The following is a 12,410-nucleotide window of genomic DNA, read 5'->3' as shown; positions in this document are numbered from 1 at the left end:
AATATCGGGGGGGGGAGGGGGGGGGATAAAGTTTCCACCTAAACTAAAGGAGTTGGAGTCCAAGTAAAAAGCTAGTTTTTTAAAAACTTTTTTACAAATAATATAAAAATTAAACTCTGATGCCAAATGGCAGAACATAACTAAAATCCAATTTCCTGATGGAAGATAATCTTAATGTCGCATAGCCCTGGAATATGCAATATTCTCAATATTCTCAATACTTCACGATTCCCAATCAGGATTTCGGTCTAACCACAGTACCGAAACAGTATTAGTAACTCTCATGGCTAAATTCAAACAAACGATAGCATCTGGTAAGAACATACTACTTCTACAATTCGACATGTCAAGCGCTTTCGACATGGTTGACTATGGAATTTTATTACACATCCTTGAATACTTTGGAATCGGAGGCAACGTCCTCAATCGGTTCAAGGGATTCCTAACCACAAGATCATACCAAGTAACATCTAACTCGACTATTTCAGCCGCATGGGTCCTGAATGTGGAGTACCACAAGGATCCCCCCTCTCGCCGACCCTATTCAATTTAATGATGATACCCCTGGCAAAATTACTATCAAATCAAAACCTTAATCCATACATTTATGCGGATGATGTAACGATCTACATCCCATTCAAACAAGACCTAAAAGAAATTTCCAAAGACATCAACCAAAGTCTTGATATCATGCATTCCTGGGCGGACGCATTTTGGCTAAAACTCAACGCAGAAAAAACCCCAATGCCTAATACTCACCTCCCAACATAACAAGAAAGAATTCACCGCCATTAATACACCAACCCTAAACCTTCCTGTCTCAGAAACCCTAAAAATTCTGGGAGTGACCATTGACCGACACCTAACACTAGAGAACCATGCGAAAAACACAACCAAGAAGATGTTCCACTCAATGTGGAAACTAAAAAGAATACGACCTTTCTTCCCAAGGAGTGTTTTCCGCAACCTGGTACAATCAGTGGTGCTCAGACATTTAGACTATTGCAACGCACTATATGCCGGATGCAAAGAACAAATAATCAAGAAACTCCAAACAGCCCAAAACACTACAGCTAGACTTATATTCGGCAAACCAAAATTTGAAAGTGCTAAGCCATTACGACAAAAACTACACAGGCTCCCACTTAAGGAACGTATCGCTTTCAAGGTATGCTCATTAGTTCATAAAATTATCCATGGAGACGCACCAGCTTACATGTCAGATCTGATCGACTTACCACCTAGGAATGCCAAAAGATCATCCCGCACATTCCTTGATCTGCACTTCCCCAGCTGCAAAGGAATGAAATACAAACTAATGCGTGCGTCAAACTTCACCTACCTGAGCACGCAGCTATGGAATGCACTACCGCGCAGCTTGAAATTGGTGTACGAAAGTACGAACTTCCGCTCTTTACTGAAGACCCACCTCTTTAATAAAGCCTATCACAATGATCAACCAATGTGAATATGTACAAATTGCCTATCTATATTTAGAACTGTCTCTTAATATCTGCTTGTACTCTATGATTCTGTATTTAGAATTATATTTCTGTATTTAGAATTGTCTCTTAATATTTGCCTGTACACTATGATTCTGTATTATTATCATCATGCTGACCAAAACTCTGCAATACTAAATGTTTATTAACTAACATTCTTCCACTATTCATGATGTATTGTAAGCCACTTTGAGCCTGCAAAGAGGTGGGATACAAATAAATAAATAAATAATACTTATTGTCATGGAGATATGTGAATAATCCTTTGCTTTTCTGTATGTTTAAAGCAGATTCAGTTTGCTGAGGATATGCAGGAGTTCAGCAGGTTCCCTACAAAGACTGGACGGCGCTCTCTCTCTCGTTCCATCTCACAGTCTTCTACTGACAGCTATGGCTCTGGTAAGCATAAAGCGTTATTCCAGTGCTGAGAGCAGTAGATGGAGACCTTTATTCTCACTTACCGACTTGTCTTTATGTTTCAGCTGCATCCTACACAGACAGTTCTGATGATGAAGTCTCTCCCAGAGAGAAACCACAAACTAACTCCAAGGGACTTGGTGATTTTTGTGTGAAGAATATCAAGCAGGCAGAATTTGGACGCAGAGAAATTGAAATTGCTCAGCAAGGTAACGTACTACTGACCTGAAATGACAGCCTGCTCTTCCTTTTCTCCATCCAGCAGCATGGCCCTCATAGCGTCATTTTCCTTTCTATCTAGTGACCTTTGTCCTTGGAACATCGTCCTGCGTTTCATCACACAGCCCTAACCTTGGAGGATCCTCTTCTTCCTCTTCTTCTGTGTCCAACGGGCCCTATCCTTTGATGGTCTTCCTCCTCCTCATCCAAGCAGAGGTGTAGCCAGACCTTGATTTTTTTTTTTTGGGGGGGGGGGGCACATTTTGCCTTGCCCTCTGCAACCTCAAATACCTGGGCTGGCGAAGGTTTCCAAGCCCTGCTAGCAGAAGCCTTCCTATGGCGATACTTGGCACCATGCTGCCTGCCCTGCTTTCCCATCTCAGCACGCATGCTTGGTTTTAGTGACATTGAGCATGCACAAAGCTCTCGTGTGCTCGTTTTCATTAAAACCAAGCATGTACGTGAGGGAGGGGGAAGCAAGGCAGGCAATGCAGCGGCAGCGAATATCGCCGCAGGAAAGCTTCTACTGGCGGGGCTTGGGGACCTCCACCAGCCAATCCATCAGACTTTGTGGACCTGAACCCAAATTGGTTGGGGGGGGCAGGGCCCCAAGACGTCCTCCCCTCCCCCACGGCTATGCCACTGCATCCAAGTAACATTGGCATATGTTTACGAAACAGCATTAAGCAGATAGAGCGGATGTGCACTAATGTTTAACACGTAGTTACACCTGCATTAGCATTTTAACATATGTTAAAACAACCAGTGTGGTAAATATCCTGTGCTAGCTGCTTAATGCCTAAATAGGCAGTGCGTGGGCATGACTGGTACAAAGCAGAGGAGTGCCTGTAACGCTGCTGCAGATTCTGCCATCCAAAGAGGAGGTGGTAGGTGCTGCAGAGCTACTGGCAGTCCGATAGCGTATTTGCATTGAACCATTGCTTTTGCCATGGCATCTCCAACCAGTTCCCCCCCAATCTGTGTTCCCGCGATCATAACCGCCCCCCCCACTAAGACCCTCCCCAATAATCAAGACTGCCACCCAAAAACCACTAGAGATCAGCTGCCATTTGAGTCGGACCAGGCAAGAGCGGAAGGAGGAGCATTCTTGTCCAGGCCTACTAGCCCATTATGGATTACCCTTGGGTAAGTCCTGGCAGTCTAGGGATGGTCTTGGGGGTGGGGGTGGAGGAGGATCAGGTAGTCCTCTTGTGGGGGATCTTGATTTTGAGTCTTGGTTTGGGGGGGGGGGAGTCTTGATTAAAGGGCAAATTTTTGGACATAACTCTTATTCATAGGATTTGTGCTCCTATCAGACCCTAAATGTAAATAGTTACCAGGATCAAGTGACCTGATTGAATTTCTCCCACTGCTTTCTTCTGCTGCTGAAGGACTTGGCAGCCATATTAACAGCAGGGACAGGAGTGACTGGGGATTGCTTCTGCCTCGGTTAGGCCACTAGACTACCAGGGTTTAAGGTAGGTTGGGGGGAGGGGCTCTATCTGGTCACAGGGGCGAGGGAGTTTGTGGGTGGGGCTGGTTTCGGCAATGGAGGAGGGTGGGGCCGAGCAACTAAGTTAGACTGCAGTTTGGTTTCAGTCGGCCTCTAATTAGAAGCTGATTCTTTTCAACTCCAGGAGGGCTGCGTAACCCTAGTAGCGCTTTAGAAGTGTTAAGTAGTAGTAGTAGTTTCCTTAGCATCCCTCCGGACCGGTCCAGGATTGGACTGATGGGTTGTGCTCGCCTTCCAGCAGGTTGGAGACTGAGAAAATACTGGGCCGGTCCGGAGGGATTAAAGGAAAGCAAATTAGCAGGTAAGGCCTAATTTCTACATCACCCGTGTCTTATTTGCTTCCAGTAAAGATTCCACTAAGAGGTCATATAGCTTCAAATACAAGAAGTTTGCTGGCTGGTGTAAGGACAAGTCCTTGGATTCCTTTTCCTGTCCTATACAAAACCTGCTTGAGTAGCTTCTACAGTAATCGGAATCTGGACTCAAAACCAACTCTGTTAGGGTTCACCTCATGCAGTTGGTGCTTACTATCAGCATGTGGAAAGTATGCCATCTCTGTATAGCCTCTGGTTGTCCACTTCATGAGAGGCTTATTACTCATGCCCCTGGTCAAGCCTCCCATGATGTCATGGGATCTCAGTGTTATTCTTACCCAGCTGATGAAAGTTACATTTGTGCCACTTGATACTTTGACGTTTTTGACCTGGAAGTCTTTATTCTTGTTAGCAGTCACTTCAGCCCTCAGGGTCAGTGAGCTCCGAGCTCTAGTAGCTGATCCACCTTAAACTAGATTTCATCACAACAGAGTAGTTCTCCACATGCTTCCTAAGGTAGTGTCAAAGTTCCATTTTAACCAGTCATCGTTTTGTCAACAATCTTCCTAAAACCCTATGCCCGTCCTGGTGAAAGTGCACTTCATACTTTGGACTTGAGCCTTGGTCTTCTGTCTGGAGTGGATTAAAGCCCACAGACAGTCCACCCAGGTTTTGTTTCTTTGACCCTTAACAGGATGGGGGCAGTCATCCAATTGACTAGCAGACTGCATCTCCTTCACTTACAGCCAGGCTGGGCTGACTCTAGTGGGTCATATCACGTCTCATAATGTCAGAGCCATGGCTGCATCAGTAGCCCACTTAAGATCTGCCTCCATTAAGGAGAACTGCAAGGCAGTGACAGTCTTCTGTCCACACATTCACATCTCACTACTGCATTAAACAAAATTCCTGATCCACAGCCAATTTGGTCAGTCCTGTAGAATTTATTTGGGGCATAGAATTCAACTTCACCCTCCTGGGTCCTTTTTGGTTTTGTTTCAGGCTGATCCCCCAAAAAATGTTCCAGGACTTTGCCTGTTTCAGGCCTTGTTTGTTCCCCCTTTTTGCTTCGGTCAGCTTGATAGCTAGGGTTCCCACATGTGAAAATAGGATGTCTTGCTGTTCTCGGAAAAAGCGAAGTATAGAGAGAGGTGTGACCAGCAGAAGAAAAGAGGTGTGGATGCCCCTGTACAAGTCATTGGTGAGGCCACACCTGGAGTATTGTGTTCAGTTTTGGAGGCCGTATCTTGCTAAGGATGTAAAAAGAATTGAAGCGATGCAAAGAAAAGCTACGAAAATGGTATGGGATTTGTGTTACAAGACGTATGAGGAGAGACTTGCGCACCTGAACATGTATACCCTGGAGGAGAGGAGAAATAGGGGTGATATGATACAGACGTTCAAATATTTGAAAGGTATAAATTCACAAACGAACCTTTTCCAGAGATGGGAAGGCGGTAAAACGAGAGGACTTATCTTTTACTTTGCTGGTGGGGATGCTGAGCCCTGTCAGCCAAGTAAATAGACTACTGCTGCTCCCCGCTCCTTGTTTCCAGCTCTGGACAGCAGGCTGGGACTTCTCGAGCATGTGAGAGAAGTTCCAGCAGGCTGCTCACAGCAAGACGTTGGGAGTGGTGGCAGTCCATTTAGTGGCTGCCAGCAAAAGTATGCCTAGCGTGCCCGCATGAAGGGAGGGAGGAGAGAGAGGCAAGTGTTGCTCCCCCCCCCCCCCCCCCCCCAGCCACCCCTGGCCCTTCCAACTGCAGAGCTGGCTACGTCCGGAGAAAGAGCCTGTTAAAAATTTACCAGCACACCCCTGGCCACACGGGACCAATGAAGTACAGTACAATAAATACAACACCTAGAGGAGGAAGGCAACTATGTGAGAATTTGTATCCTGTTGTCCTCATAATACACCTGCTAGGAGGTAACATAGTAGATGACAGCAAAAAAAGACCTGCACGGTCCATCTAGTCTGCCCAACAATTTAAACTCATATGTGCTACTCTATGTGTATACCTGACCTTGATTTGTTTCTGCCATTTTCAGGGCACAGACCGTAGAAGTCTGCCCAGAACAAGGCCCACCCCCGCCTCCCCCCACGGGCTCTGCCACCCAATGTCGGCTAAGCTTCTGAGGATCCCTTCCTTCCGAACAGGATTCCTTTTTGTTTATCCCACGCATTTTTGAATTTCATTACCGTTTTCATCTCCACCACCTCCCGCGGGAGGGCATTCCAAGCATCCACCACTCTCTCTGTGAAAAAATACTTCCTGACATTTTTCTTGAGTCTGCCCCCCTTCAATCTCATTTCATTTCAGAAGGGGGCCCAAGCCCACATTTTGGGAGCCAGTTGTTAAAGTAGCCATGGAGGGCCCTACTTTAACAACTGGCTCCCAAAATTTTTTAAAACTTAACAACTGGCTCTTGCGAGCCTGTGAGAGCCTGCTCCAGCACACCACTGCGTGTGGCACATGCAGGTGGGAAGTTGCATGCATGCACAGTGCAGCTTCCAAAAGCTTCTGTTTTCCTAGTCTCTTTTATTTAAATTATTGCCATTTAACAAATATATACATCCTTTTGCTGTTTTTGCTCTGATTTCTTTTGTAGTAGGGTTGGGCTATTTGGTTGTTTGGATTGCTGAAGAGGAACCAGTTCCTATGAGAGATTCTCTGAATGTGAGAAAAATTTCATGTAAACAATTCAAAACTTTTTGTCTCCTTTTTACAGACATGCTCGCCCTGATTTCTCTCAGGAAGCGAGCCCAAGGTGAGAAACCGCTGTCTGGTGCAAAGATAGTGGGCTGTACGCACATCACAGCTCAGACTGCGGTAAGTGCAAGGTGAAGTTTCAAAGAGAATAGACTGGAGGTAGTTAATGCTGTTCTCATTGACCATAGTAACTCTGATCCTAGAGTAGCCAGGTGAATCTTTAGGGAGCTGCACAATCCTTGGGGTAAGTCTCGGTTCTGCAGGGAGGTGAGCAGTGTCTAAGGAATTATTTACACCTGTCCCTGGCGTTCACACTTTTCACTGGAAATAAGGATGCCAACAGGAAACATTCATACAAGTAATGATTTTATTATAGAATTGTGACAAGAAGTTTGCTAAAGTTTTGAACTTGACAACGAATAAAATGTCCCTAATGAAACAGTAACCAAAGTCTCAAATAGCCTGACTCATAATTTTAAAACACAGAAAAATTCCTCTAACTGATCTGAAAGCCTGAGAAAAATAAAATGAACAACTGTACAACCTTTTGCAGCAGATAAGATGCCATGTTCTGTTCTGTTCTGTTCCAGGATGGCCACTGCAGCAAGACAGCTGAATCAATTCTTCCAGTTAGGTTTAGCTAATCCAATCTCCGGGATGGCAAAGTCTCAAAATAAGGCCACAGTGTCCTGTAGTGTCTTGGAAAGTCTGTGAGTCATGAGTATTATGTTGATTGGTAGCACAGAGAATATATTCCCTGCAGTATCTTGGGGAAAGCAAACAAAACCAATGGCAAAAAGATTAGTAGTTTTCCATTATTTAGTGCATTCTGGGGGTCCAGGGTCTTTGGGCATTTTAGACCAATTTTAATGATGTAACTTTAGATTGATGTAATTACAGTTATAGCCAATAATATAGTTCATAGCGGGTTACAACAAAGAAGCTAGATTAGGAAAAATCTAGGACGTAACAATAAATCAAATTTATCAAAGACAATGTATCCTAGTCAGTCATAATCCTAACAAAACAAGATTTACACTGCACTATATTACTTTCTAAATACATTTATAAAACAACGTCTTCCAAACCTTCTTAAAAATAATATAACTAGAGATTAACTTTAAGTGTCAAGATATTCCAAAAAGTAGCTGCCTGGTATGAGAACATAAGTACATAAGTACATAAGTACATAAGTACATAAGTAGTGCCATACTGGGAAAGACCAAAGGTCCATCTAGCCCAGCATCCTGTCACCGACAGTGGCCAATCCAGGTCAAGGGCACCTGGCACGCTCCCCAAACGTAAAAACATTCCAGACAAGTTGTACCTAAAAATGAGGAATTTTTCCAGTCCATTTAATAGCGGTCTATGGACTTGTCCTTTAGGAATCTATCTAACCCCTTTTTAAACTCCGTCAAGCTAACCGCCCGTACCACGTTCTCCGGCAATGAATTCCAGAGTCTAATTACACGTTGGGTGAAGAAAAATTTTCTCCGATTCGTTTTAAATTTACCACACTGTAGCTTCAACTCATGCCCTCTAGTCCTAGTATTTTTGGATAGCGTGAACAGTCGCTTCACATCCACCCGATCCATTCCACTCATTATTTTATACACTTCTATCATATCTCCCCTCAGCCGTCTCTTCTCCAAGCTGAAAAGCCCTAGCCTTCTCAGCCTCTCTTCATAGGAAAGTCGTCCCATCCCCACTATCATTTTCGTCGCCCTTCGCTGTACCTTTTCCAATTCTACTATATCTTTTTTGAGATACTGAGACCAGTACTGAACACAATACTCCAGGTGCGGTCGCACCATGGAGCGATACAACGGCATTATAACATCCGCACACCTGGACTCCATACCCTTCTTAATAACACCCAACATTCTATTCGCTTTCCTAGCCGCAGCAGCACACTGAGCAGAAGGTTTCAGCGTATCATCGACGACGACACCCAGATCCCTTTCTTGATCCGTAACTCCTAACGCGGAACCTTGCAAGACGTAGCTATAATTCGGGTTCCTCTTACCCACATGCATCACTTTGCACTTGTCAACATTGAACTTCATCTGCCACTTGCACGCCCATTCTCCCAGTCTCGCAAGGTCCTCCTGTAATCGTTCACATTCCTCCTGCGACTTGACGACCCTGAATAATTTTGTGTCATCGGCGAATTTAATTACCTCACTAGTTATTCCCATCTCTAGGTCATTTATAAATACATTAAAAAGCAACGGACCCAGCACAGACCCCTGCGGGACCCCACTAACTACCCTCCTCCACTGAGAATACTGGCCACGCAATCCTACTCTCTGCTTCCTATCTTTCAACCAGTTCTTAATCCATATTAATACCCTACCTCCGATTCCATGACTCTGCAATTTCTTCAGGAGTCTTTCGTGCGGCACTTTGTCAAACGCCTTCTGAAAATCCAGATATACAATATCAACCGGCTCCCCATTGTCCACATGTTTGCTTACCCCCTCAAAAAAATGCATTAGATTGGTGAGGCAAGACTTCCCTTCACTAAATCCGTGCTGACTTTGTCTCATCAGTCCATGTTTTTGTATATGCTCTGCAATTTTATTCTTAATAATAGCCTCCACCATCTTGCCCGGCACCGACGTCAGACTCACCGGTCTATAATTTCCCGGATCTCCTCTGGAACCCTTCTTAAAAATCGGAGTAACATTGGCTACCCTCCAGTCTTCCGGTATTACACTCGATTTTAGGGACAGATTGCATATTTCTAACAGTAGCTCCGCAAGTTCATTTTTTAGTTCTATTAATACTCTGGGATGAATACCATCAGGTCCCGGTGATTTACTACTCTTCAGCTTGCTGAACTGACCCATTACATCCTCCAAGGTTACAGAGAATTTGTTTAGTTTCTCCGATTCCCCCGCTTCAAATATTCTTTCCGGCACCGGTGTCCCCCCCAAATCCTCCTCGGTGAAGACCGAAGCAAAGAATTCGTTTAATTTCTCCGCTACGGCTTTGTCCTCCTTGATCGCCCCTTTAACACCATTTTCGTCCAGCGGCCCAACCGACTCTTTGGCCGGTTTCCTGCTTTTAATGTATCTAAAAAAGTTTTTACTATGTATTTTTGCTTCCAACGCTAATTTCTTCTCAAAGTCCTTTTTTGCCCTCCTTATCTCCGCTTTGCATTTGGCTTGGCATTCCTTATGATCTATCCTGTTACTTTCAGTTGGTTCTCTTCTCCACTTTCTGAAGGATTGTTTTTTGGCTCTAATGATTTCCTTTATCTTACTGTTTAGCCACGCCGGCTGACGTTTAGTCTTTTTTCCCTTTTTTCTAATACGTGGAATATATTTGTCCTGAACCTCCAGGATGGCGTTTTTAAACAGCATCCACGCCTGATGCAAGTTTTTTACTCTGCGAGCTGCTCCTTTCAGTCTTTTTTTCACCATTTTTCTCATTTTGTCGTAATCACCTTTTCTATAGTTAAACGCTAGCGTACTTGATTTCCTAGTTTCACTTCCTTCAATGCCAATATCAAAACCGATCATATTATGATCACTGTTATCAAGCGGCCCTCGTATCGTTACCCCCTGCACTAGATCATGAGCACCACTAAGGACTAAGTCTAGTATTTTTCCTTCTCTTGTCGGCTCCTGAACTAGCTGTTCCATGAAGCTGTCCTTGATTTCATATACATTTTTTCCTCCTTACCTACAAATGCACCCTAGGCCTGGAACAATCTTCCTCAACCCCTACGCCTAGCCCCCTCCCTACCCATCTTCAAATCTCTGCTTAAAACTCACCTCTTCAATGCTGCTTTCGGCACCTAACCTTTCGAGAAATATAGTATGCCCTATCAGATTGACTCTACACTTGTCTTTTAGATTGTACACTTGTCTCTAGATTGTACACCTGTCTTTTAGATTGTACACTTGTCTTTAGATTGTAAGCTCCTTGAGCAGGGACTGTCCTTCCATGTTAAATTGTACAGCGCTGCGTAACCCTAGTAGCGCTTTAGAAATGTTAAGAAATGTTAAGGAAAAAAAACCATATAAACAATTTCTTTGAAATACTTCCCCACGGACTAGATGAATTACAAATATTATATTGTTGAACTGAATAACTTACCAAAGAGAGCATGTATTGGCTTAAATCAGAAGCGGTCTTACAAACACCCTAATTTGAACAGCAGCCTGGTCTCCACAGGAAGCCAGTGCATTTTAATTAAAAATGGGGTAATTTGATCTGATTTCTTAAAAAGATTAAAAGTACAGATTGAATGTTTTTTTGATAGACCTAAATATACAATGTTACAGTAGTCTAATTTACTCAGTATAAGCGACTGTATACTAATCTGAACAAATCTTCTGATAAGTATTTCCAGATACTATTAGATTGTAAGCTCTTTGAGCAGGGACTGTCTTTCTTCTATGTTTGTGCAGCGCTGCGTACGCCTTGTAGTGCTATAGAAATGCTAAATAGTAGTAGTAGTAGTACTTCTCAATTTTCTCAAAACATAGAAAGAACTCTTTTTACTAATGAATTAATCTGATTTTCCATGGTTAATTTCTCATCTAACACAAACCTAAAGTTTTAATTGAACAAATAAGATTCTCCATCAGTGGTAAAATTTGAATCCATAAATTGAAGCAATTACATTTAATTCCATCTTTTTTTTTCCCCTCAGGATTTGAGTATTGGTTCAGGCTGTTATTTGTAATTCACTATTGGGCTCATTTTCAAAACAGAAAAACGTCTAAAAAGTGGCATAAAGCAGCATTTGGACATTTTTCTCACAAAAACATCCAAATCAGTATTTTCAAAACCTATTTTTAGACGTTTTTCTTTGAAGTCTGTCAGAAGTACATCCAAATCTCAAGGGGGTGTATCAGGGGCATGTTCAGGATAGGACTTGGGCTTTCCTGAGACTTCAATGTTTTTCAGCCATAATGGAAGAAAACAAAACCGTCCAGGACTAAATAACCAGATGACCACTGGAGGGAATCAGGGATGACCTCCCCTTATTCCCTCAGTGGTGACTAACCTCCTCCTATCCCCCAAAAATGTGATGAAAAACATTACTTGCCAGTCTCAAATGTTATATTTGGGTCCATTAGAACAGAATGCAGGTCTCTGGAGTAGTCTAGTGGTGGGTGCAGTGCACTGCAGACAGGTGGACCCATGTTCCTACCTCCCTCTACCTGTTACATTTGTGGAGGAAACTGTGAGCCCTCCAAAACTCACCAGAAACCCACTGTACCCACATATAGGTGCCCCCTTCACACATAAGGGCTATGGTAGTGGTGTATAGTTGGGGGTGGTGGGTTTTGAGTGGGTTTTGGGGGGCTCAGCAGACAAGATAAGGGAGCAATGGTCAGATGTATACCTGGGAGCAGTTTATGAAGTCCACTGCAATGCCTCCTGGGGTGCCCTATTGCTTCCTGGGATGTCAGGGGGACCAGTGTACTAAAATGCTGGCTCCTCCTACATCCCAATGGCTTGATGTTGTGCGTTTTGCATTTGGACTTTTTTTTTTTTCGAAAATGGACTAAAAAAACAAAATGTCCAAATCACAAAACCTATTTTCGAAAACAAAAGATAAATGTTTTTCTTTTTTGAAAATGACCTTCTTTCCTATTCAGATTTTGGACATTTTTTGCAAAACGTCCAAAGTTGGACTTAGACATCGTATTGAAAATGCCCCTCCACATATGGGTATTTCGCAGAAATGATTGAAGAAGCTAAGGTTGACTCA

At 43.4% G+C, this 12,410-nt stretch overlaps 1 protein-coding gene across 2 annotated transcripts in view; it reads left to right on the top strand.

The window, feature by feature from the left end:
• Positions 1-12,410, top strand: part of AHCYL1 (adenosylhomocysteinase like 1) — a 96,669-nt gene that overhangs the window by 26,063 nt on the left and 58,196 nt on the right. Inside the window, exons 2-4 of one of the 2 annotated variants that reach the window (XM_030221265.1) lie at positions 1,793-1,901; positions 1,985-2,128; positions 6,696-6,796. In XM_030221265.1, the coding sequence (XP_030077125.1) occupies positions 1,793-1,901; positions 1,985-2,128; positions 6,696-6,796 (354 nt within the window). Of the gene's footprint in view, positions 1-1,789; positions 1,902-1,984; positions 2,129-6,695; positions 6,797-12,410 lie in introns of both variants that reach the window. The other variant, XM_030221264.1, reaches the window with a different exon arrangement.

This window comes from Microcaecilia unicolor, chromosome 12 (assembly GCF_901765095.1).
Source record: "Microcaecilia unicolor chromosome 12, aMicUni1.1, whole genome shotgun sequence".
Lineage (NCBI taxonomy): Eukaryota > Metazoa > Chordata > Amphibia > Gymnophiona > Siphonopidae > Microcaecilia > Microcaecilia unicolor.
Note: the sequence above shows the minus strand (reverse complement) of the source record. Positions and strands in the feature narration are given on the sequence as shown.